General features: G+C 38.5%; 1 protein-coding gene across 8 annotated transcripts in view; it reads right to left on the bottom strand.

The window, feature by feature from the left end:
* The window catches only part of LOC134817131 (neo-calmodulin-like), a 56,064-nt gene that overhangs the window by 14,602 nt on the left and 14,517 nt on the right, over positions 1-26,945 (bottom strand). Inside the window, exons 1-2 of one of the 8 annotated variants that reach the window (XM_063826243.1) lie at positions 12,330-12,402; positions 11,357-11,416 (exon numbers count right to left, since the gene is read on the bottom strand). The exons of 2 other annotated variants lie outside the window; for them this stretch is intronic. In XM_063826243.1, the coding sequence (XP_063682313.1) occupies positions 11,357-11,416; positions 12,330-12,368 (99 nt within the window). In that variant the 5' untranslated portion in view covers positions 12,369-12,402. Of the gene's footprint in view, positions 1-3,374; positions 3,447-11,356; positions 11,417-12,329; positions 12,403-13,821; positions 13,882-16,987; positions 17,195-26,945 lie in introns of those variants that run through there. 5 more of the 8 variants (XM_063826244.1, XM_063826246.1, XM_063826250.1 and 2 more) reach the window with 5 other exon arrangements.

Below are 26,945 nucleotides of genomic sequence, written 5' to 3'. Positions count from 1 at the left end.
AGTTAATTAATTTAGAAAAAAAGAATCAAGATAATATCATACACACAAATTATCGTTGTATTGATGGCAGTAATTAGGCAGTATCTAGGAACCGCGTACAAAAACTGTTAATACTCTGCAAACGAACATGAAACGTAAACTATTTAATAAACGCACCCACAAATCTTACAAAAGTCTCATTTTACCATGAAAACTGCGAGAGGCCTCAATATTTAAGATGTTTTCTTAGTGAGCTCTGATGCTGCACACTATGACCAGTGCTTCACAAGACCGCAACCAGCTATATCTATAATGAATCAAGCATTGCACGTCGTTTCAGAACAAAGGTCCTTTCAAATGAGAGAATATAGTTTATCGTAGAAACATCACCCGATTTACGAGTGAAAGCGCATGACGGATTTCCTTAATTGACGCCTTATCTATTTCCATAAAGATATAGTTATAATGATTACAGAAATAAATATTGATAAACACACTCACGTCCAATGTTAAAGGTATATGGATTTAAAGCACTTGATCTTTAAAATCAACAATATATAAACAATAATCACGAATAAGAAGTGCTAATAATCGTAGACACAGTTCGCAGTTGTTCATAGCTAGTGGCAGGTTGTTCAGATATGGTATAATGGAAGAAGCGAGTGACAAGTTGGCGTTGTAATTATGGGAAACGTAGTGGGTCATTAGTGGAATTAAAGGAGAATTAAACATGAATTTGCAAAGGAGCACTAACACTATCGTCTTGACTATACACATTAGAGAGTCGATCTAGAGTAAGGAAAAGGAAATATAATTTGTCTAAAAAGAGCAGACGTCATTAGAGCTTGTCTTCTTTCAACATACCGAAAGTGAACGATTCGTGACGTGAAATTCACTGACCACTGCTTGTCATACGTGAATTATGCTTGATCACTTGCATGCCAATTCCACGAAATTGAATAATTTGTAATTCATTAAACTTATCGTGAAACATGAAATTTTGTGAAAGGCAGTTGCGAGTAGCTTCTGTAAGATACAACCTGGTGAAACAATTCGGAAGTTTATTGGGCACTTAATAAGCATCAACATTCAACAAACTACTTAACACACAGTTGAGGCACAATCTTTATTAACACAACAAAAGGCACTAAAACGAACGAAAAACAAGAAAAAAGAAATAAAACAAAAAATAACACACCGCAAAACTAAGCAAAAACATACAAAAGGAATTTATCTGGTTATAAAAACTTTTCAACCAGATCTACAACAAAACACACAGTGGGATTGCACGAACCTAAAACGAACCCACTATACCAGGATTATACATGCGGTACTATCACAGCACTGGAGTGCGATACTATCACAGCACTGGAGTACGATACTATCACAGCACTGGAGTACGACAGAAAATTTGCACCTGCGCTGTTAGTACCCAGTGTTAGCACCGAGGACTCGCGCCGCATGTACAAACACCCCGAGTGTGGCCGCTCCGTCCATCTACAGTCTACCATAGTTCACATGTCCTGTAATTCCTAAACCTGTTGACACAGCCTCGAGAGAGAGCGGTTGGATCTGATCGGAATGGAGAAAAGAGTTTTGGAAATATTGGAAATATTGGGAGAGATTGCTGGCTTTTGAAACTTTTGGTAGGGAAATATTGGGAGAGATTGTTGGATTTTGAAACTATTGGTAGGGAAATATTGGGAGGGATTGCTGGCTTTTGAAACTATTGGTAGGGAAATATTGGGAGAGATTGCTGGCTTTTAAAACTATTGGTAGAGAAATATTGGTAGAGATTGCTGGCTTTTGAAACTATTGGTAGGGAAATATTGGGAGAGATTGCTGGCTTTTGAAACTATTGGTAGGGAAATTCAAATTCAAATTCAGGTGTTCAACCCCAAAAAACCCCTTTTACCTCAAATTTTAATTTTGGGAATGGGTTTTGAGGTTTTTTAGAGTTTTTTTTGGGTTTTTTAAAATTTTTAAAATTTTTTTGTGACTTTTTATCTAATTCGACTACATTGAAAACAAAACCCCTACTAAATAGTGGGTATAATATGCCCATTTCCCAATGTTTAATGAGCTGTTTAAAGCAATTTATGGGTGGGTATCTTATTTTATATACCAAGACACAATTAGTACCGTGATTTCTCAACAGTTAGTACCGCAAAAGCCGGCAAAAGGGGTGGGTGTCTTAATTATTATCTGAAAAAACAGTTAGTACCGCGAAGGGGGTGGGTGGGTCTTTTCCAAAATTGCACTTAGTCGACGTCACGTTATGTAATATCTTCAAATAAACACGGTTTCCCACAAGCTTTCATCAGTAGAAAGAACGGTATAGCAACGAAAAGTATTTTGCTTCAGACAGAATTTCTACAAAACCGTTTGTAGCTTTCCTATATCGCCTAATGCTTATTATGTGGCAGAGTCGGGTTTTCTTGAAAGGAGTCTGCCGATTTTATAATAAAATCCTGGCTACGTGCCAATTTTATAAATACTTGAGTCCACTCCAAATATTGTCAGCGAAATTCACACATATGGATAAAGGAGATAGCCCATATATATTCAGAAGTGAGCAAAATACTAATGTACGGAAATTATTATCGATGAATCCTTATTTTCAAGAGAAGACCTATCCAATTGTCCCTATACCAGGTATGCGGAAATTGCTTAAAACTAAACTTTATACTAAACTAAGGATTCACGCATGATAGGAAGGAGTTGGCCCGTTATTGTAGAGGTCTAGTACAAGGACCTATATCACATTAATTTATGGGTTTATTGTTAATCTTAAGAGGCCCGTGCCCAACGGTATTCACTGTGAGTTTGAACCGAGACTAAACTCTCATACCCAGAAGAAAGTTTTATCGCTGCCCCCTAAATCTTGTGATTAGCTTATAATTTTATCATTTAAATTCTGTCGTTCGCTATGTTTAATTGGCCTTGTCATGGTTGAGACGAGTAATAAAATATAATATATGTATAAGCTTTTAGCTTGTCAGTTAACGATTATCTTAATTTTTGTGGCCCCATTTTGTACGTGGAATCGAATAATCAAATTGGTTGATTTTGATAATATTCCCTTTCAATCATAATCCCGAACTTAAAATCAGAACACCAGAACCCACCAAAGTTTTGCACGACAAAGTTTCCTATTCCTGCATACGGTCCTAGCGAGACAGTATGTACTTGAGTATATAATACAGTAAAGCTAGGGTATTCACTCTGAGCCCTCTAAGTAGTAATTAGATTTAAGTTTAAACACTGAGTCCGGGACTCACAGACAAGAGAGCGCCCAGTCTTGCACACAAGATTAGAGGTGCACGGTTGAGGCAGTGGTTTTCTTTTATGGTTCTTAGTGCAGCAAACAAATATTTCAATGTAAAATCACCAACCTTTCCGCACCACCCCCTAAAGACCTTCCAAACCATACTTTTTTGACGCGAAAATTTACCGAAAAAAACAACTCGAAAGATGCAAGAAGAGAAGTAAAGCAGCGGAAAATCAACAATGGTATTAACTACTAAGAGTTGACAATAATTCATTTACAAGCTCCTTTTAATCTTTCGAGACTTACTGTCAGAGTGAAGATGAAAATAAGAAAATTTAATGTTACACACTATAAAGTTTAATGTAACACACTTAAAGCAGTTCATTTAATGGCTTTACACACTGGAGCGTAAAATTGTAACCGTCACTACAATCAGAATTTCGTATAAAAATTACGTTGGTCATTTCCAGAGGAACTGTATCCTGGAGCGACTAAACGTGGTAACGATGTGACGGGGAAATGCAGAACTCGTCAAAGAAATATCCGGACTACAGGACGTCTAACTTAAGTAACCTCGACCGTGTCTGACTCCGTACACTAATCCTCATCACTTTAAACTGGCGCTTATGAGCTTTAGTTTAAAGCTGAGTTAAAAGCTCTCAGTTTAATTTAAAAAGGCCAGGGAAGGTGTTAGGATAGTCTCAGGTTTACTCCTGGTATCACGAGTACCGTTAACCCGGTGTTACCGGCATTGTGTTGACGTTGTCAGGATCTGATAAACTGTCGGGGAGTTTAGGACATTACGTGAGCTGTTTATTACAGGAGCAGGTTAGTTTAAAGTTTAAACCTTGACTGTGTGACATGTTTATCAGAGAAAGAAGTGCACTTTAACCCCAACTTTATCCACGATCCCTCGTAAAGTACACGAATTTTAGTTCTGTTTTTCCCAAGACTGAAGATTGTGGAGAATAATGGAGAGTGCTTTGGACAAAATACTAAAATAAGACTGTGCCCGAATAAACTAAACACGATCCAATGAAAAATTCCATAAATTGGGATTCTACCTCAATAAAGTGTCCTCAATAAAGTTTATGTCTGATATGTTACAAGAAATTCCTCTCCTTCTTTTCAGGAGTACTTATGGACGAGGGCCAACAAAAAGAGTTAGCCGGAAAAGAAGTTGATGAAGGAGTAGTGCTTCAAATAAGTTATAACACAGGGCAAGAAAAACCAGGAATTGAAAAAAATGTGAGAAAGAGAGCACGTTTGTACTCATCCATTCAGCAACCAAATCGTTTAGACAGAAATAATTTATGACATGGTCTAGTATGCTACAGAATGATCACATCTATGATTAAACAATTGGATGAATTAAAAGAATAAAAAAGAAACATTTACAAAATAAAACCGCAATTACAACAATTAAAATCGTGTTGTCGCCCGACGGCATGGCCACAAACAAACAAACATCCGCGATTACACCAGGATCCACAAACTTTCAGTAATTTGAAGGTCTGAAAATAACGGTATGAGTCACTGAGTCAGCAAGCCTAGATATCAAAGTTAAGAAACAGCCTGTACCAGTGGATTGTATCAGGCATTTCCGGGATGACATAAAAGATGACACACAGATCACTGTGTTTCCAGCTACTCTCATTAAGCATGTCGGAGTTATGTCTGAGTCCGATTGTTCGGGCTTTGTTTCAAGATAAAGCACTCTAAATATGAGTATGTAGTTGTACAGTTACGATCATCAGATATATATTATTATATATATCGATATGGTTGTCAGGATGAGTACAGTAGCCGTGAGGGCTGAGCAATTTACCGATGATATCATTATTACTGTCAGTAATATCTCCACTCAGATAATGGTTTGTAAGGCTATATAGACTAAGTTTAACTGCGAGGCTAAGTCTAAGACTTAGTTTGCGTCTAAATTTATAACTTTCTGACAGTGTAGCAAGATTTGCTCGGAGACTTAAGACGAGTCTAGATCTTATTAAGACAAGCTATTTTAGTAGTTAGAGTAACCGTAATAATAAGACAGCTCGTTGCGTCACGAAATATAACACAACTCATTTAACGTAGCTCAAAGAAGCTTGATTTTAGTCAAATAACCATTATTAGGGTAACTGATGCACAATTAATAGTAATTGTCATAAACAATTGGTGAAAACCAGTTAACCAGTACCTTAAAAATATGATGAGTCCTATTTTTCCTATTGACATACCAAATGAAAACACATACTAAAGACGCAAAAACATTAATAACCACGAAAGAAAGAAGATCCTCTCTTCAAGTATCAATGAACTGGAATTTCACATAAAATACAATTACAATTCTAATAGATAGATTGTTCTAGAAACAGGAAACAGTCGGCCGAGAACTAGAAATAGATTAATATAAATCAGAGCTGTATAAACATGAAGATCCGGTTAGTACAAGTGATTAGTCGCTCGTCATGTGGTAATGCTCGACGCCGCGCCAACCTCAGCTTTTTGTGGCGACTGTGCAAACAAAAACCCTTTCTCGACAGCGTTGTGATAACTTAAAACTAAGGACAAGCCTTTTTGAGTGTTTTTAGTCGGTAATTTTTTTTATCGCACTGATTTTCAGTTTTCAAAGTTAATTCACGGAGGAACCAAACTTATCGGGCACAATAAGAAGTTGAGCTGCAATTACAAAGTTATATATATCACTCTATCCTTTAGAGAGAGAGAGAGAAAGAGAGAGAGATATATATATATAGAGAGAGAGAGAAAGAGATATATATATATATATATATATTTCTTTTTATATATATATGGACACGTTCATTTGAGTTTGAGGATATTGGTAAATGTAAGTGACCCTATTAAAAGGCACAGTGTAGTTGACTTTGTCACACTATGAAATTACACAAACCCTTGATGGTTAGGATAATCGTTTCATCCTTTAGGCTAACTTAGTCACATAACGATATCTTAATCAGGTGATATGATATCGCTTAAATACGGCCGGCACGGAAATGGTTACATTGTCACACTATAAACATGTGACAGAGTAAATATGGACCCCTTGCTGCCGTTTTTGACCAAAATTTTGAGTGTCCAGTTGATTGGATGGGTACATATGACCATTTCCTACATATTTGACGACTTTTTTCGTTAGATGGTACACTCAGGTTTACTCTGTCACACATTTAAGAAAATATGTGAACAATGTTTAGGTAACCCTGATAAGCAATGCTGAGTAGTGTAGGTTTATTTAATGGCCTGGAAGTGCTAGGAATTGTTATTATATCATATAGTCGTAAGGAATTAAAACACAGAAGGCACAAACAAGTTTACTTTGTCACATAATCTTGATGATATCTGAACATGTGTGAAATTGAACAAATAATGATATATCAGCTTAAACCCCTTATATTACGTACTATGGATCAAACAACACTGCTAGTACCATGCACCAGTCACATTAATCATTATCGGGTGGTAATATGTTAACAAATAACAGTGTCACAATTAAACTACCGCAACATGGTCAAAAATAGGGTAATTTTGTCACAAAAAATTATTATAACTCTGTTAGCTCCTTGCTGGCAAAATAACTAGTTTATCGAAATTTTTATGATGATAAAGTCACATAGTATTCTAATAGAGGAATAGTTCTTCAAAATAGGGGCAAAACATGTTTACTTTGTCACATCAGTTATTATAAGAGTTAGGTAATCGTCATCAGATTAACCGATCTTTTTCGTAGTATGGATCGATTAATATAGGCAATAAAGCATCCTAATTCCTATGCCAATTTTAACACACTATCTTGATATTATTGGGGCAGGAAAAGTTAATTTTGTCACATTTTTAGTGTCTTTGACAAATTAATCTAAAATTGTTAAACTTGAGCTCTGGTGTTATGAACAATATTCTACCAATCGTTTCTGAAAGAATGTTGAATTCTAATAGAGTTATAGATCTTCAAAATAGGGGCAAGACATGTTTACTTTGTCACATCAGTTATTATTAGAGTTAGGTAATCGTCATCACATTAAAAAATTTTTTTGTAGTTTGGATTGATTTATTTAGGTAATAAAGCAGCCTATGCTAATTTTTACACACTATCTTGAAATTTTTGGGGCAGGAAAAGTTAATTTTGTCACATTTTTAGTGACTTTGAAAAATTTAACCTGAAATTGTTAAACTTGAGCTCTGATGTTCTGGACAATATTCTACCAATCGATTCTGAAAGAATGTTGAATTCTAATACAGTTATAGATCATCAAAATAGGGGCAAGACATGTTTACTTTGTCACATCAGTTATTATAAGAGTTATTATAAGAGACTATTTCATTCTATAATCATTGTTTTTAACATATTTACGATTTCGTATAATTTTTTGTGACAATGTAAACATCAACTGATCTTAACTTGCATCAACTACATTGTCATCATGTAAAGTTTTCCCGCCTTTCAAACCAAAATCAGATATAAATAATTCGCCCAAAATTTTAAATTCCATATATTGTGACAGAATTAACCTCATTTCCCAATAACCAAGTGCCTGTATTAGCCAACTATTCAAAGCAACATATTTGAGGGCTATGATTGATACTCCGTACTTGGTAGATCAACCATCAAATAATGAGTAAAAAGGGTTTTGAGGACACCTCACAGTAGAATAGAGGTATGGTATTCTGAGTGTGACAAAGTTACCTAAATATTGCCTCGTAACCGTTCGATCCGTGCCCTTTTACCAATGTTGTATCATAATTGTTAGATTGACCTAATCTACTATGTTTCAGACCAAGGAATGATAATTAGACAACTGCAGTTAACTAAGTCACACAAAATGTGACATTTGAACCATTATAGTGCCTAACAACAACAGATTTTCTTTCTGAGCAGTGCATATGGGAGTGTGGGTTACGTGGCTAATGTTCAGAACTTCTGAACGTGCTAGGTTAATAGATGTCAAAATTAAGCCACTATCGTCAAAAACGCTATTATTTTTGTTTACCAATATCCTCAAACTCAAATGAACGTGTCCATATATATAAAGAGAGAGAGAGAGAGAGAGAGAGAGAGAGAGAGAGAGAGAGAGAGAGAGAGAGAGAGAGAGAGAGAGAGAGAGAGAGAGAGAGAGAGAGAGAGAGAGAGATAGTGTCACCTGACACCTAGCATGACAGTACGCAAACAAACAAGTCAAAGCAATAAGACAACAGAGCCAGCACCAAGCACTCAAAGAGCCAGCACCAAGCACCCGAAGAGCCAACATGAAGCACCCGAAGAGCCAGCACCAAGCACTCGAAGAGCCAACATGAAGCACCCAAAGAGCCAACATGAAGCACCCGAAGAGCCAGCACCAAGCACCCGAAGAGCCAGCACCAAGCACTCGAAGAGCCAACATGAAGCACCCGAAGAGCCAACATGAAGCACCCGAAGAGCCAGCACCAAGCACTCGAAGAGCCAGCACCAAGCACCCGAAGAGCCAGCACCAAGCACCCGAAGAGCCAACATGAAGCACCCGAAGAGCCAACATGAAGCACCCGAAGAGCCAGCACCAAGCACTCGAAGAGCTAGGACCAAGCACTCAAAGAGCCAGCATGAAGCACCCGAAGAGCCAGCACCAAGCACCCGAAGAGCCAACATGAAGCACCCGAAGAGCCAACATGAAGCACCCGAAGAGCCAGCACCAAGCACTCGAAGAGCCAACATGAAGCACCCGAAGAGCCAGCACCAAGCACTCGAAGAGCCAGCACCAAGCACCCGAAGAGCCAGCACCAAGCACTCGAAGAGCCAACATGAAGCACCCGAAGAGCCAGCACCAAGCACCCGAAGAGCCAACATGAAGCACCCGAAGAGCCAACATGAAGCACCCGAAGAGCCAGCACCAAGCACTCGAAGAGCCAACATGAAGCACCCGAAGAGCCAGCACCAAGCACTCGAAGAGCCAGCACCAAGCACCCGAAGAGCCAACATGAAGCACCCTAAGAGCCATAATGAAGCACCCGAAGAGCCAGCACCAAGCACCCGAAGAGCCAACATGAAGCACCCGAAGAGCCAGCACCAAGCACTCGAAGAGCCAGCACCAAGCACTCGAAGAGCCAACATGAAGCACCCGAAGAGCCAGTACCAAGCACCCGAAGAGCCAGCACCAAGCACTCGAAGAGCCAACATGAAGCACCCGAAGAGCCAGCACCAAGCACTCGAAGAGCTAGGACCAAGCACTCAAAGAGCCAACATGAAGCACCCTAAGAGCCAGCACCAAGCACCCGAAGAGCCAGTACCAAGCACCCGAAGAGCCAACATGAAGCACCCGAAGAGCCAACATGAAGCACCCGAAGAGCCAGCACCAAGCACTCAAAGAGCCAACATGAAGCACCCGAAGAGCCAACATGAAGCACCCGAAGAGCCAGCACTCAAAGAGCACATCAGCCTTCCTCAATTTGCTACACAGGTGAAATACACGGCCGTGCTGGGAGTTTTTAGGCTGCTGTAACGGATGAAGCAAATCCAGGCATGCTTCCAATCAGCTTTGGAACACTATCAAGTCTGAGGAATCAAGAAAATAACAAGAAAATAACTGTCTTTTTTCTGGGGAAATTGAAGAAAATGAAAGAATTTGTTCTGTAGAAATATCTCGAGTGGATGTGATTTTGTGAACAACTGTGTCGTCTAAGGCTTGTCGTTAATGACGTCAGTGTTACTGTTACCATAGTGACTGTTACTAATTACCGATAGTGATACTATCGAGTCGGAGGGTTTCCAGAAAAAAGACTGTAAAGTTGATATTCACGGTTGACTTTAAGTGAGATAATCTTGTTAGTAGGCAGTCTGACGAAAACGACCGAGCCAGTACTTATACGTTCTCTGATTTAGAGTTATAAATTTAGTGACATCTTGGCATTATATCAAATACGATCAGAGCTGCTGGTAGGGAATCACATGTATGTATTATATATTATATGTGTGGGCTGTCCTTGTAATATCACGAAACGTAAATTGTAGAATTTTAAACTTAAACACGATAATATCCGGATGAAGGTATAGATTCTCACGGATATAGTAGTAGAAGCAGTACCAAAGTCCGGGTAATAAGATTTCATAAAACAACACCAGAAACAAACATGGTAGTAGATTAGTAATATACCAACACTTCATGCCAAGTGTGTAAAGGTTGATGAGATCTGTCGACAATGATACACATCAACAACTCCCAACATGGCGACTGACTGCGAGTTCAGGACATGTTGAAGACTGGCTGTCATGATTGCTGTCTACATTGCTGTCTACATTGCAGTCTACATCACTGTCAACCTAAAACTGGTTGCTAGTAGGTACTTGCTAGTTGGGCGGTGCTTACTGCACGATACCTCTCAACAGGCCTGCAGACTGCTCCCTTATATGGGCATCACGTGGGACTGCACGTACATGTCACACCCCAACTTGACCTTGTTCATAATTCCAGTACTATGAGTATGACGTTTTTCGTTGGAACGTAGCAGCAATGTTCGGGTTCAAGCCTAAAGGTTTGCGTCGTTTTGTGTTTTATTTCTAAAACATTGCGTCATCCTCTTAAAACTACCCTACTTCAAATCTGAACACCGTTAGGGTGGTATTACAGCGCGGTATTGTTTATTTACCTACGTTAGAAATTTTAGTGACGTAGGTAGTACCTCGGTTCTTGATGTTGGTAATGGACAGCTAAAGCGTGTGCGTGACCATGGAGAAAACATGCAATACCAGATACTAATCTATTTGAGTAAACCTGTGCTATCTTATCAAAACAATTAAATAGCATGACGCGGTAGTAACCCAACCAGTAGCTGCTAGGTAGCTGTTACTAGGCTGTAACTTACCGTCAAATAATACTATATCTTACTAAATCGATAAGGAGACATTTACGTCCAATGATAGCTAAAAATTAAGGTTATGATCATGGCAAAATTCTTTCTTTTAAAGTTTTAAAAACGGACTTCGATTTTTCCCGTTTTTAAAACAATATTTATCAGGTTTAGGGTCCGTCAACTAAATGAGAGAATACCATATAAGGTCATGTTACAATGGTTACACAACCATTTGAGGTTAAATTTTATCAGACTAGAGAGTAAGGACTGTACCGGGCTTGGAGCTTCATGTAGTCTTCCGCCCTTCCTTTTTTCTTTATCCTGAAAGACCAACTATACAAAGTTAATCCTGCTCCTATACTCAGATAAAAACCATTGTCCATGCAATGTGTTATCCAAATACTCCCGATTAATTAGACGTTCCTGTTTTAAGATATAATAATGTAGTCCGCATTCAAATAACGTATAATAATGTAGTCCGCATTCAAATAACGTATAATAATGTAGTCCGCATTCAAATAACGTATAATAATGTAGTCCGCATTCAAATAACGTATAATAATGTAGTCCGCATTCAAATAACGTATAATAATGTAGTCCGCATTCAAATAACGTATAATAATGTAGTCCGCATTCAAATAACGTATAATAATGTAGTCCGCATTCAAATAACGTATAATAATGTAGTCCGCCTACGCCCTACTCAAATAACGCTTGTTAGTTGTTGTTGCCTCAAAAATCGAATTGTTGTTTTATTGCTGTATCCGACAATAATCTGAATTTGTCATTTTTGTCCCACAAATAGGAAAGAATTTCTAAATTTCAACCACCAAAACTTGCCATAATATCTGCTTAGCCTAGTCCTAAGTCCCAGCTGGAGCCAGGAATCAATGATAACAACTGGAAGTAGTCTACAAGGTTTATTACGGCGGCTGCGATAATTTCGCTAGAACAAATGATCCGAAATTTCATAGCTTGTTATTGTGGTACGCCGCAAGACCACGATTGTGGTCTACTTTAATGGTCCTTAATTTGAAATTTATGCTGGTTTTTACCACATCGCTATTTGTTAGAACGGTAGTAGTAAGATAAAGCATTATTATGGTTATAAACAAAGTATTATGGAGGTGTGAGCATGCACTACACGAAACAAATTACTTAAATTTGAAATTCTTCTTGAATATAATGGCCTATTAATGAATTCATCATCATACTAATAAGAATATAAATAGCATTATAGATTTACCTTTCCACGAAACTTTACTTTTATGTTAAACCTTGGCATGGTTGCAGTACCTGACAAGTTACATGATAATCTGAAAACTATGGTAATAAAATTGGAAGACGACTACTCAACTTTAAATCGACGAGTTTAAAGCAATTATTCAACCGATAAGACTATTATAAAATATCTGCACAACAAATATTTCAAGCATAGAAAAGAGTAAAAATTACGCCCACATTTCCGATAACACGTGTTCAGATGTACTCAATACAACGTGTTGAGATGTACTCAATAGAGCGGTACGTGGCAACACGAGCAACTGTTACCGGGAATGGTGCAAATGTAGGGGCTAAAAATAGTCACTATCGAGAATTGGTACCACTAGGTGCGCAACAAAACCGGGCACTGAAAGGAAAGAGATTGGGTGTAGAACAAGACGAGCACTCTACATAATCATATTTACTCTCAACTGCATAGAAATGATAGGTTTATTTTGTGGTGAGATCTTATCGCTACAAAATCTGGATCACTGCAGGTGTGCGGGCTGCGAGCCCATCACGGCACTTCTTTTTTGCAGCTGAGCTGCAGTGTTTATATCAATTTCCTGGGTTTTACAGGCAGCAGTGCACAGCTCATCACCAAATAGGGGCATTACCAGGTTTAGTCTTTACAGCTACCAAATTACACGTTAAAACGTTGTGTATGATAAAATCTGATTATTATGCGACTAAAAGTGTTACCACCACATCATTACGCATCAGTTGTGCAGTGTCACGGTGCTGATCAAGATGCTGATCAAGATGCTTAACCGGAGAGAAAAGTGCGGGGAAATATTGTTGCAACAATTAAGAGGCTATGAAAAGGGCAGACTGTGGTTATTGTGCTATCCGCTGGGGTTCAGTGAGATATACTGGCTACACTACAAAAATAAGAGGGATGAAGTACTGTAGTCTATATTGTATATGGAACAAGCTGTTAATTGGTTAATACTCCAGTAGCAGGGAGTACAGTACTTTTAGCCGGCTACACGAGTACTTCAGGCACTTCAAACCGTAATCCTCGTTATAATGCTCGTATTAATTACTCTGATATATTATGTAAGTATTATTTATAGAGTCATTGTACCAAAGTATCAATTATTATTCAGCCAATTAAGCGCCTCACAAAGTGACCATGTTTGTTTTTTTGTTAGGCGTGTGCAGTGGAGTAACGCCACTGGGCCTGTGTCTAAATTTGGCCGCTGGACAATTAGAAGCAGTACTCAGCACTACCATATGTAGAGATAGACAGATAATTCAAGGCCAGACAGGCGCACTACCATATGTAGAGATAGACAGATAATTCAAGGCCAGACAGGCGTGGTGATGAGGTATTTTAGTGCATATTTTGTTCAAAAACGAAATTTCTTCCATCCAAATATTTTTAAAAACTGGGTTCAAATGAAACAAAGCCGGAAAAACCTCTGAAAGATCGGTTTAACATTTTATTTCAACAAAGAAAATGTAAACAATACCCAAGCGCTAAAGTGGGTCATCCCAACAGTCTTGTCATCAGTTGATTTTGAAGGTCGGTGGCGACATGAAAACATTTCGGCGGTGGCGTAAGAGTTGAAAAATAAATTTCAATAAATTTTGGACATCGAGCGGCCTATATAACGTGCTTATGAGTTATGCACGACGAAATTGTAATGTAAGATAAAACATACTTAATAATTATTAATTATTCCTATGGGTCATGCATATGAAATTAAAGGGGCAGGTAATCATAATCATAATGAAATTCTTTCTTTTTTTACATAAAAATGTGAACGCTGCAGGCGTTAAAATACGGTGAACTTAATATTACATATTGGGGAGGGGGAGGGAGATCGACACCCTTTCTATATTGCCTTCGAATTTTTGGAATTTCTCAGATAATAATGGCGAAATCAAAACCACGAAAATGTTTACCATGTCAAAAATGTCGAAATAATGATGGGAAGAATCATAAACATTGATCATCTATCGTTATTTCTACCACGTTCGCCATGGCGAAAATACTGATTTTTAACCGCGGTGGACAAAATTGCGAAAAAGAATTTTACAATTGTCATGCGGTGGAAAATATTGAAAATGTCATTAAATCATGATTCAATAGACGTAGCTACACAAAGACAAGCGGGGCTTTTGTAAAAAGAATGTGTTAAAAATTAGTGAGCCCTTTGCAAGATTACCAGAAAACTACAAACCTTACGGAATTATCCAAGTCTACATCTATTATTACAACTACAACTACCTTGCTTTCCACCGAAATGATCTGGCGAGATCATCGTCGACTTAGATCATGCAAGGAGATACCGTTATAAATTAATCAATATGTGGCTCGTTAGATGATAGATCAGTGAGCGACCTTAATTTTATGTGAGATTACCGTATGTGAGATTACATTTACACGTCGAAGTAAACTTAGGCTTGGTTTAAATCTTAAATTTAGTTAAACTTTGTTATTTCTCGACACGATGTCGGGGGCATGTTTACTCCATGATAGAACTGATCGTTTAGAAAAACCACAGATTGTTGGACAAGCCGCAGACTAGACAGAGTTTCCGGATTTTGCGACTTAATTTAATAATAGATGTAAGTAAAATGTATCATGGCAAACCGCAAAATGTAATGGAATGAGCAGCGTAGGTGCTAGGTTAACTCCGTGATAGGCTGCATCGGTATACAAACTACTAGAACATATACTATATGATGTTGACGCAAAAGGTCGGTTTCCATTATAAATAGAATTAGAATCACTAAATCCAAGAACGATAGGCTCTTGTCAATCTGCCATGAAATTGTCTTCCGAGCTAAAGCGACATCTTGAAATTGAATGTTCCGAAACCCTTCTAATGGGTTCTGGCTGATTTAATGATCTAGTAACTGTTTCCAGGCTGTATAAGTTGGTATTTTTACTGATATTTTCCTGTTTAAAACCCCTTTATTTTTACGATTACAAGACAAAGTTGGATGACGTTTTAAAATTTTTCCTAGAACTTTACTCCTTCATAATAAAAACGGAGAACTAAACGCACAATATAAACGCACAATAAGTATATAAAGCAATAGGATCAGGGATAAAGAAAACCTTGGAGAAAATAAGACTGAACAGTGTGATATTTACGCGTAGAGATATTTCTTATGAGGGCAAATATCGGTGAAATATTGTTCACCAGGGTCCTAAAACATAGATGAGCTAAGTTTACTGCTTTATTTTTTATTATTACATAGTTTATTGTTTAATTTATGTTATCAACATTTACCGGACTATTGGTACTAAGAACGTACTCGAACAATTGTATCTTCTTTTAAAAATCTAGATCTTTTCAAACAATACATAATTATACATAATTGAATGCTTCTAAATAAACCCAGATATAAAAGGAGAAAACCAATATAGCCCGAATATCCAGTAGCCTTATTATATCGAAACCGGCCAGTAAACTGAACTGGAATATAAAAATAGAACTTCTCTGGAATCTCTGACTCAAACTCCCGGCGTATCTTGAACTGAGCGGACTGATCTTTGTGAGCAGTCATGACAGCGATACATAGTCAATACTGATTTACTGTCACTGTCAGCTACTGTCAATGAAGCAAAAGCGATTAAATCATATCAGATTATAATCGTCGATCGAAAAACATAATTACCATCCGCCGCGTAGACGTGAAGGAGTAACGTTGACTAACTTATGTCTAGATATTGCTCTGATCGCTATTAGTAATGGTATTACTTGAGTCGAGTAGTTAGATATGAGACTATACACTCGTTTATAATCGTCATGCGGCCTAGACGCAGGATTACCACCTACTAGACAGGCACCAGCGCAGGTTACTCCTTCATAATACTACGTGTATACTGATACTCCTTACTGTCTGCCTTGCAACTCCAGATCAATAAAATAACACATACTCTGACTCATGTTGAGAAAATGTGTCGTATAAATGATAATAATAAAATGACGAATAAAATAAAAATAATAAAATGACAAATGAAATGATAATAATAAAATGACGAATAAAATGAAAATAATAAAATGTCGAATGAAATAAAAATAATAAAATGACGAATGAAATGAAAATAATAAAATGTCGAATGAAATGAAAATAATAAAATTTGGATGAAATGAAAATAATAAAATGTCGAATGAAATGAAAATGACTAATTACTAATTGATTATCAATTATCTTGGACCCTAATAACTATACACAGGTATAGCATGTAACTGAATGGAATGTATGACCTAGTTGAACGATAAATTGGCAATTGTTCCTCATTGAATATGAATTGAATGTAGATTAAGATGCGGAAATAATAGCAGACTAAAGACAATAGAGAAGGCAATGTTTGGCCTTTTTCCCTTTTGTTTCAATTGAGTGACATTTTATCGTTAATTTTTACAGTTTCAGTTTAATTCATCCATAACCAACGTAGAGTTTAAATTCCGAATATTGATAAATATAAAATACAAAATAATAAAAATATAAAAACAAATACAAATTAATAAAAAATACAAATTAATAAATTAATATAACACCTTTCTTGACTTTTGTGATGAATTATCGATCAACTGCTTAAAAATTAATTTCACTGACTTTCTCATAGAGAAATCAAAAATCAAAATTCCCCGAATGAAGAACATTATAAATCCATACCTTTATGGGGTCGACACCCTTGCACCATTTCGCGAATCTGGTAAGATTGTTGCCCATCAGCCGGAGAGAGTCCAGCAGTACATGTTCACTTACACAGTGACACCAGATCTTTCTCCACCGCTATAATGTTCACCTACACAGTGACACCTTTCTCCACCGCTATAACCAGTAAAAGGGGTAATTCTTCTCTGGAGTTGGCACAATTGCTACTCTATCAGGGGCAGCTATGGATTAGTCAACTGTCTTTTTAATAAAGGTACTAGTTTCAGGCAGTGAAAAGAGTAAATAGTTGCATAAAACTACCAAACCAAGACAAATGTTGGGCAAACAGTTTCGTTCTAAAAGCAGAGGAAAATTAGGTGTCAAGTTCAAAACGGTTTACTGTCCATAATTAAACTAGGTATAAAAGCTTTTTTAGGTTAAAGCAAATGTACACAAATTCTGGGTGCAAACCCTTACAAAACCGCGGTAATTAAATAAAATTAATGGTTCCAATAATGATGATTTTTCCAACATACAATGCATTTTCAAGATATTCTGCATATTACGGAAAATGGAAGCGGTAGCTACGTTTATAATATGGAGCTAATAATATATAGTATATATTATGTGATGCTTACTACGTGATGCTTCTCTAACGAATACACAGCACGAATATAAGATAACACATGTAAACATTTGTACATGGCACGTGCACATGTTCAGTAACGTTGTTCAGCTTCTCCACTGCAATTGTCACTGTAACGTAGGTTATTTAATCGATAAAATGTTGTTCATCTGTCATCATGGTCATGCTCGATTTCAAACGCAGTATGACCTTTTTTAATCCTGGATAAATTTGAGTCAGCAATATTTATATATATAACGAGCTATTATGAAACATCATGACAAAGAACCGTTTACTCCGGAATCACTAGAACGGCAGAAAATACGAAAAGTTTAAATAGAACAGTTACACTTTAGCCGCATATTTTCAACAAAACATTTAGCCCAGGTCTTTTTTCTCCTCTGAAAAGGATCGTGATAGATCGGGAGTAGAGTAGTAGTAGAGATATTATACGGGATATTATTATACAGCACAACATTACACAACACAAGACACACACTCCTAATTACACGTTCTGAACAATTCTAAACACAGCGTTAAAAGCGCATGATGATATGCGCATTAATGCACATGATATGCGCATTAATGCACATGATATGCGCATTAATGCACATGATATGACCAGCTTGCATCTCAAAAGAGCTGCTAATACAAGTAGGACTACCTCTGGTCTCAACTTTAGTGTGATCTGCACGTAACCACACTGGTCCGGAATTTTTCACTTTTGTTAAAACTATTTCGCCTCAGCACGGCCGCTGAGAAAAACGCAATATATAACGCTGGATGATTTATCTTAGTGGTTAAAGTCGACACGAAATGATAGTGGTAGTGATAAGCAGGTGTGGTTAGGAGGTAATATTTTTACTGTGTTTCTATTCGTGTGGCGATTAACAGGTAGGATGGTATTTCACTGCATTGTTTTAAATACAAATGGCTGAGAGAAACATATTTAAATTGTGTGTCCGTGGAGTTTTTCTTTGGCCTAAAACGAAGAAATTTATTTTTAGAAATGTAATTTAAACGATTTAACATAATCGATAATATATCATTGTATGCGATCAGTTTTAACTAACGTTTTTTGTGAAGCAAGAAAAACATTTTACCAATGCAAAACTTCGATAAGTCATCAACAGACATATAGAACGAGATAAAGAAGCATTAATTAGAATTCTAACTTCAAATTCTTTGTCATGGCCTTGATGTGGTTGAATGATAACTAATTTGCACGGCCACTGAATAATACCAAGCAACAGCAAGGACCAAGGTGTAACGGACGTACTATAGCAGCTTTAAAAACGTGGCGGTGCTCGTGTTATGAGTAGTGTAATAAGTGTTATCATCTGTTAATAACTAGGTTAATAAGTGGACACAATCTTATTATGGTGGGGAACAGTACCCAACTATGGCGTGAGGTCCTGGAACCAACTCCAACTACACTACATCAGATCCCTCAGAATACAATCTTTGTCATTCGTCCACCTCACATTGTTTTTATTAAAACTTCTACCAAGTGCCTAGATTAGAGAGGACAATCAACTGTTTGTTGCGTGATGTGGTATCCTTTATAACTGGATGTGTATAAATTGCTTAAAGTTAAACTCCTTTATAATGCAGTGGATGTGCGTGGTTTTGAGGGCTGACTGCTGGATACTGCTATACTGTTAAGCGGTTAGATGAACAAAGAATATATAACTCTAGACGATACACAATATTGTCACTTTGCTTGAGGTGTCACTTGAGGAGGAATGTAGACATTTCATATCAAGTTTTCTTTTCTGGGAGACAGTTTAAACGAGGTGGAAGAAAGGTCTCTGAGCTCTAAAACTTGTAGACACTGGACATAGTGTCCTGTCCAAACCCAGGATACATAACATATTGAAGACTTTGTTGTAACTAAAACTTGTAGACACTACACTGGACATAGTGTCCTGTCCAAACCCAGGATAAATAACATATTGAAGACTTTGTTGTAACTAAAACTTGTATAAAAAGCATTAATGCACTTTATAACTAACAGCTTGGCTCGGCAGATCACGCGTAACCACAAATCAAACATATAAAAGCGTAACTCTTCTGTTTCAAGCATGAGCTCATACAATATTGTTATATTCAGTCTTTCTTCTAGAAGCGACTAAACTAAAAGGTTAATCAAATTACACAATGATACCTTGGTCGACAAAATAGCAGTATTTGTACTTTCTTGAGACTTGAACTGTAAATAAAAACTTAGAAAACTATTACAGCGATCGTGATGAGTGATCACAATCCTTGCTGGAGGAAAATGTTCAGATTTCTTACTGAAGTAGTACCAGTAACACGACATTGCTTAGTTCAACCAATTTTAACGCAGCCAAAGAATTTATTCATCACAATGAACAAATTCCGTTGCAATCTACAATCACTGCAATCACAATCACCATGACTACAAACCTAGAACTACCCGGACTGCGTTCACATGAGAAGCAGAGTAGACGAGTAGTGCAGGTTTATCTAGACAACAAAAGGCTCTGTCGATGAGAGAATGAAACTGTCCCCCCCCCCCCCCCATTATTATGGTTTCTTACGTCTACCACTAAAATTCCTGGCAATTCCCAGTTTTTTCTCACTGTGTAGTGTACACGCACAGGTAATGACAGGGAACTTTGTTTTTGCCACCTTAACAATCCCTCACCACCTCTCCACATCTACCTACTTCTCCATTGGTGGAGATCATGATTTAATCGAGAACGTTTTTAACTGGATTAGAGCGAATAAAATATGTTTGTTGAATGTGGATACCTTAATACCTTAATAAGAGTAAGTATTGTTGCAATATGACTAGACTGGCGTTTTAAAATACCCAACAGCTACTACACAATTCCAGGGGTCGCAGACACGACGGAAATAATTTCCCCAAAAACTGACCTAAATAAAATAATAATTTGGCATTTGGTCAAAAAATTGGCACCCACTTACATACAAAAACCTAGACCATAATGAAAGGAAATTGAAGGATCAACTTATAATAAAAGCGCTCCAATTACTCTTCAAGTGAACAAAACAGAACCTCTAGTATCAAAGCAACTAGACAAGGCGTGATGGAGCCTTGGTAACTAAATAACAATTAAAACACCAATTAGACGTGAACTCGGCGGCATAGCAAGTGATAATTATAATAATTGTGACTAAGCCAATTCACGGTGCTTACCCGCACATGCTGCTCCATATAATAAGCTTTAACGTCAATAAATCCACTCATGATAGAATACATGTTAGCTAATGATGCGTCCTATTGTAATCAGCTAACACCAGCTTTGACTCACAGGTGCAATTCCATCTGCTTTTAATTAAAATATTCATTTCGGGCACAACCCCCAAAAAACCTTCTCAATTTATGATGATAACGGAAGACGCGCCCTAAACCAGAACTACAACACAAGACTACATCACCATGACTACAAGATCTACCGATAGGCGGTATAAATATCCTCGTTTAAAAACCCTGAGAGCAGCAGAGGAACCCGGGAGTAACTATAGGCAACTGCAGTCAGTCACTGAGAGCAGCAGAGGAACCCGGGAGTAACTATATGCAACCAGTCAGTCACTGAGAGCAGCAGAGGAACCCGGGAGTAACTATAGGCAACTGCAGTCAGTCACTGAGAGCAGCAGAGGAACCCGGGAGTAACTATATGCAACCAGTCAGTCACTGAGAGCAGCAGAGGAACCCGGGAGTAACTATAGGCAACTGCAGTCAGTCACTGAGAGCAGCAGAGGAACCCGGGAGTAACTATAGGCAACCAGTCAGTCACTGAGAGCAGCAGAGGAACCCGGGGGTAACTATAGGCAACTGCAGTCAGTCACTCAGAGCAGCAGAGGAACCCGGGAGTAACTATATGCAACCAGTCAGTCACTGAGAGCAGCAGAGGAACCCGGGAGTAACTATAGGCAACCAGTCAGTCACTGAGAGCAGCAGAGGAACCCGGGAGTAACTATAGGCAACTGCAGTCAGTCACTGAGAGCAGCAGAGGAACCCGGGAGTAACTATAGGCAACTGCAGTCAGTCACTGAGAGCAGCAGAGGAACCCGGGAGTAACTATATGCAACCAGTCAGTCACTGAGAGCAGCAGAGGAACCCGGGAGTAACTATAGGCAACCAGTCAGTCACTGAGAGCAGCAGAGGAACCCGGGAGTAACTATAGGCAACTGCAGTCAGTCACTGAGAGCAGCAGAGGAACCCGGGAGTAACTATAGGCAACTGCAGTCAGTCACTGAGAGCAGCAGAGGAACCCGGGAGTAACTATAGGCAACCAGTCAGTCACTGAGAGCAGCAGAGGAACCCGGGAGTAACTATAGGCAACCAGTCAGCCACTGAGAGCAGCAGAGGAACCCGGGAGTAACTATAGGCAACCAGTCAGTCACTGAGAGCAGCAGAGGAACCCGGGAGTAACTATAGGCAACCAGTCAGTCACTGAGAGCAGCAGAGGAACCCGGGAGTAACTATATGCAACCAGTCAGTCACTGAGAGCAGCAGAGGAACCCGGGAGCCTGGAAAACGACCCGGAGGAATGCTTAGTAGTTGGAAGACCCTCAAATAACAGAAGATATCGGTGAAGTGTGGATACTATATAGCTTAACACAGTCCATTGTAACAACTGAACGACAATTTGTTTAACTCGACAAATAATCACGGTGCGTACAGTTATGCAGGTGATTAAGTGCCTGGAAAAGGACTGGAAATGATGGGTTAGGTCTACAGCTTGACACTTGCTACTCAGCTGAGTTAACACCTATTTTACTGGTCATTAGTCTGTACTGGGGAAACAGGAGGCCAGTTACCAGTAACATGCCAGTAACTATAGGCTGATTGCTAAGTTACCAACAGGCATTGACTACATGGTCGCCTTCCATCCGTGGAGTGCGCGCGTGATACGTGGGTACACTAATTGTGGGCTAAGTAAAAACGTTACTATAACTATAGCTAGATAGCTATTGCAAATAGTTTACGTAATAAAAATCTAAACTTAAACTAAACTGTGAACTAAAAACCGAAACAAGGTACACAAGAACACCCCACAGTGACAGTATGTGGTGAGGTGTGTAGAAACAAGGCACACAAGAACACCCCACAGTGACAGTATGTGGTGAGGTGTGTAGAAACAAGGTACACAAGAACACCCCACAGTGACAGTATGTGGTGAGGTGTGTAGAAACAAGGCACACAAGAACACCCCACAGTGTACGGTGAGGTTGCTAGGTGAGGTGTGTAGAAACAAGGTACACAAGAACACCCCACAGTGACAGTATGTGGTGAGGTGTGTAGAAACAAGGCACACAAGAACACCCCACAGTGACAGTATGTGGTGAGGTGTGTAGAAACAAGGCACACAAGAACACCCCACAGTGACAGTATGTGGTGAGGTGTGTAGAAACAAGGCACACAAGAACACCCCACAGTGACAGTATGTGGTGAGGTGTGTAGAAACAAGGCACACAAGAACACCCCACAGTGACAGTATGTGGTGAGGTGTGTAGAAACAAGGTACACAAGAACACCCCACAGTGACAGTATGTGGTGAGGTGTGTAGAAACAAGGTACACAAGAACACCCCACAGTGACAGTATGTGGTGAGGTGTGTAGAAACAAGGTACACAAGAACACCCCACAGTGACAGTATGTGGTGAGGTGTGTAGAAACAAGGTACACAAGAACACCCCACAGTGACAGTATGTGGTGAGGTGTGTAGAAACAAGGTACACAAGAACACCCCACAGTGACAGTATGTGGTGAGGTGTGTAGAAACAAGGTACACAAGAACACCCCACAGTGACAGTATGTGGTGAGGTGTGTAGAAACAAGGTACACAAGAACACCCCACAGTGACAGTATGTGGTGAGGTGTGTAGAAACAAGGCACACAAGAACACCCCACAGTGACAGTATATGGTGAGGTGTGTAGAAACAAGGTACACAAGAACACCCCACAGTGACAGTATGTGGTGAGGTGTGTAGAAACAAGGCACACAAGAACACCCCACAGTGACAGTATGTGGTGAGGTGTGTAGAAACAAGGCACACAAGAACACCCCACAGTGACAGTATGTGGTGAGGTGTGTAGAAACAAGGTACACAAGAACACCCCACAGTGACAGTGTGTGGTGAGGTGTGTAGAAACAAGGTACACAAGAACACCCCACAGTGACAGTATGTGGTGAGGTGTGTAGAAACAAGGTACACAAGAACACCCCACAGTGACAGTATGTGGTGAGGTGTGTAGAAACAAGGTACACAAGAACACCCCACAGTGACAGTATGTGGTGAGGTGTGTAGAAACAAGGCACACAAGAACACCCCACAGTGACAGTATGTGGTGAGGTGTGTAGAAACAAGGTACACAAGAACACCCCACAGTGACAGTATGTGGTGAGGTGTGTAGAAACAAGGCACACAAGAACACCCCACAGTGACAGTATGTGGTGAGGTGTGTAGAAACAAGGTACACAAGAACACCCCACAGTGTACGGTGAGGTTGCTAGGTGAGGTGTGTGGATTAAAGAAGGGAATGTTTGTCTCCTCCTCAGCGATCAATGTCAATATAATCGGTAATAACAATAGCTTGTTGATTAGTCGTACTTTAGCTTTTACACACAGTTCTATACTCCAGCATTTGATAGAGCATATGGTTCTTTTGCAATAGCTTTGATGCGATGGTTAGCACTAGTTAGCGCTAGTTAGCCCTAGTTAGCACTAGTTAGCGCTAGTTAGCGCTAGGTTGAGCTAGCTATATCGATAGGTAACGCTACTTAGCGCTGATCAGCGATAACAATCGCGTTTAGACAATCGCAAAAGAACCGAACATATCACGTCGTATCAGGAACACCAAACTTTGAACCTGTGGCCGACTCCAGTTTGATATCAGGCAAATTAAAGTTAAACTACAACCCACTTCAATTGATCCCGGAATAAACTTACCACTTTTTGACTCCCATGCCATTTTACCATAATTTGTAGTTTTAAATACGGTTTTAAGGTTTCAAGCATTACTGTTCACTATTTATGGTAACACTATTAAAATTGCTCTTAAAAAAATCAAGGATATTTGATGTAGTCAGGTTTCAGAAATCAAATTACTACTAGGTTCCAGTCACAAACTTTCAAATTAAAACTTCGGTCAGGTTAAGTTTATGGAACACCATTCCACCATTCTATCAGATCTTCACCTCATTGAAGACCCACCGCTGTTCAAAGCAAAGCATTTCTTAAACTGTTTCCAGATAACCCATCTGTGAGCAATTACAACTGCCCTAATGGAAATTCTTTACTGGACTGGAGTATGAATAAGGCAGCAGCGATGCTGCAAGGGCGGTCGAACTATTCAGTATTCGATGACCCAGTAGAGGAATCTACGAATCCCTCCAAAATATCCAGTAAGTGAGCAAGTATCCAAATTTCAGTTCCTCAGTTCGGGTAAAAAGCTGATCCAACAGTCAAACCCTCAGGCGGCATATTTACAAACTAAAAAGAAAGTATCTCTACTTTTGATGAGCCTAGTAATTCCTACCATGCCGAAACCTTTTATAAAGGTTTTCGTCAAGACGAGCAGGTGAATCTAGTGCGAACTGCGAAGAAGACCGCCGGTCCTTTACCTTTGAAGAGGAAGACTTTAACTTATACCTTAGTAAAACAGGGTTTGTAAAACAAGGTGGCAGGTTATTAGCCTGTTTCTAAAACCCTATCATTTAACATTTTCCGTAGTAATACCGAAGAGGATTGAAGACTTGAAGTTTATTAAAACTGTTCCCGTGAATATAAGCAGATTTTTCGGTATTATCCGTATTTATCAATTAATTATCCGTATTTATTTACCTTACGAGACATATTTATACTCGACGAAATTTCGGTGACCTAAATGATTTGGGAACGATAATTTGGGATTTGTTTGCAGAAAACCAACTCATTTCGTACCCCAAATTAAATCATGGTATTTGGGGATTTTTTTCATTTCTTTATTTTACAAAAATAAAACTAAACCCAATATTTGAAAAAATCAATAAATTAAAATATAAAATTTACAAGTCAATTTCTTCTTGATCTTATTAATCTTCTGGTTCAGGGACGTTTCTATCTCCAGTGTTGTCCCAGGCCCAGGTGTTCATTACTAGTGTTCATTTGATAGATTAATCATATTGATAACTTACTATATTGATAGTAAATCGACTAAGTCATAATTGAAGAAAAATACGTGACAAATAATTTGGGAGAAAAATTATGGTGACCTAAATTTTGGTAAATTTTGGTAGTCCGAAATATGGTGTTTATTTCGGAAAACCACAGACTTTCGTACCTTTTAAATATGTCTCGTAAGGTATTTAATTATCCGTTGTCAATCAATTTCTCCGTTTAGTAAACAAATCATCGAATGTAGTTCAATTTGATTCGGTTTCGCATAGCGGGGCCGAATACATAGATACATGATCCTTGACCCAATTTTCTTATATTTTTCTATGAAGATAAATTATGATATCAAAAAGTGGACCAGTTACAAATTGAAAAGAGAAGCGAGTGTGCTTAATCACGCTAAACTAGATCTTCGAGATGTTTCTAAAAAGGTCATCGACTGTTGAAAACAACTTGAATCGATGTATTTTCGAACGATGATTCCGAATCACTCCACATGACATAGGGTGTGCTTCAATCTGAACATTCAGATTCTGTGAAATTCGTATTTCAGAGTTTAGTTACTGTTACAATAATTCTGTTAGAAATGAATTTTCATTTAAAATCACATTATTCATGATGATCGAGTTTAACTCTTACACAATGAATCCAATATCCATGTCGTAACAACTTGATCGAATCCCCATTACTCTAAATCTAATACTAACACTGTTATTACAGTGTTATAACTCTAACACTAACAGTAAGTAGCAAATATTTGGAATATTGTAAACCCTCCAACTGTGAGACTGTAAGTGTAGTAAATATGTTAAAACGTGTAATAACAACTAACACGTCTGGTTACAGGGTTAGAGCCGAGGTTGTGAGTTTGAAGTTTCGAACTAATAGTAACTTAGTTAGTTGTTCCGATTCTTTAGTTGCAGTTAAGGTGATTGGCGATTATCTTCATATAATTCAGAAGCTTTTCAAGTCGGTCTTGACTTGTGCTGGCTTCATTTTATTGACAAGCTTACAATGTGAACATTAGGGTAAGAAGATTCTCGGCTACTTCAAAGTTCAAAATAGCGACCCACCATATAATGACTTGACGGTGAAGCATTGATCGTCCGCATTCGATATGGATTATACTTTTTGGCCATTGTTGAGACCTCACCATCTCTCTTACGCTTACATAATAGCATAATATTAATGCATATT

The sequence above is a fragment of the Bolinopsis microptera genome, chromosome 6 (genome assembly GCF_026151205.1).
Source record: "Bolinopsis microptera isolate Bmic1 chromosome 6, MBARI_Bmic_1.0, whole genome shotgun sequence".
NCBI classification, from domain to species: Eukaryota; Metazoa; Ctenophora; class Tentaculata; order Lobata; family Bolinopsidae; genus Bolinopsis; species Bolinopsis microptera.
The sequence above is the reverse complement of the archived record's forward strand: the minus strand, read 5'-3'. Positions and strand labels throughout refer to the sequence as shown.